Below are 1,201 nucleotides of genomic sequence, written 5' to 3'. Positions count from 1 at the left end.
ATGAAAAGACAGAATCAGAGCGAGCTCACCGAGTTCATCCTTACAGGTTTCTCAGAACTGGGGGATCTGCAGATCCTTCTCTTCTTTGTCTTCCTATTAGTCTACCTGACCACTCTGATGGCCAACACCACCATCAGAGACAGTCATTCGCCTGGACAGGGCTTTGCACACTCCTATGTACTTCTTCCTCTTTGTCCTTTCATGCTCTGAAACCTGCTACACCTTGGTCATTGTACCCAAAATGCTTACCAACCTGCTATCCACAATTCCAACTATTTCTTTCTTTGGGTGTGCGGTCCAGCTCTATTTATTTGTGGGCTTGGCTTGTACCAACTGTTTTCTCATTGCTGTGATGGGCTATGATCGCTATGTTGCCATCTGCAACCCTCTTACCTACACACTCATTGTCAGCCGAGCCACCTGCATGCAGCTGGTTCTAGCCTCCAGCTTTTGTGGCTTCCTGATCTCTATGATTGTCAATATCCTGGTGTTCACTGTGCCCTTCTGTGACTCCAATCGGATCAACCACTTTTTCTGTGACATTTCCCCTGTCACAAAACTGGGCTGCACAGACACCAACCTGAAGGAGATGATCATCTTTTTCCTCAGCATTCTGGTATTGCTGGTTCCCCTTGCGTTGATATTCATCTCCTACGTCTTCATAGTTTCCACCATCCTCAAGATCTCCTCGGTGGAAGGACAGTGCAAAGCCTTTGCCACCTGTGCTTCCCACCTCACAGTGGTCATCGTCCACTATGACTGTGCTTCCTTTATCTACTTGAGGCCCACATCCCTGTACTCTTCAGATAAGGACCGGCTCGTGGCTGTGACTTATACTGTGATTACCCCACTACTCAACCCCCTTGTCTATACACTGAGAAATAAGGAAGTAAAGACAGCTCTGAGAAAGGTTCTGAGTAGATACTCATATTCCAAAACTGTATGAGTGGGCCGATACAGCAGTAAATTACATTCATGAAAGTTTCCTAGATAGCACTTCAGATCTATAAACAGATTTGTCCTTTTCTTAAGACTCCTTGACAAAAAAATAAAAGAGAAAAGAAAAGAAATAAGGACTTTAGGTAACCTTGATTGTTTATATCAAAAATTTCTTTTTCATGTTAGCCTATATCCAGTGCAAAAGTTATAACAATTGGTCTCCAGAAAATTATGTGAACATAGAAACTTTCAATAACACAAG

General features: G+C 43.5%; 1 protein-coding gene across 1 annotated transcript; it reads left to right on the top strand.

Moving 5' to 3' along the window:
• Positions 1-946, top strand: LOC105522597 (olfactory receptor 10T2-like). The gene is given in 2 exon segments (XM_011957154.1): positions 1-138; positions 140-946. Coding segments are annotated over 2 exon segments (945 nt in total).
• Positions 947-1,201: the final 255 nt, after the last annotated feature.

The sequence above is a fragment of the Colobus angolensis genome, unplaced genomic scaffold (assembly GCF_000951035.1).
Source record: "Colobus angolensis palliatus isolate OR3802 unplaced genomic scaffold, Cang.pa_1.0 Scaffold439, whole genome shotgun sequence".
NCBI classification, from domain to species: Eukaryota; Metazoa; Chordata; class Mammalia; order Primates; family Cercopithecidae; genus Colobus; species Colobus angolensis.
The sequence above is the reverse complement of the archived record's forward strand: the minus strand, read 5'-3'. Positions and strand labels throughout refer to the sequence as shown.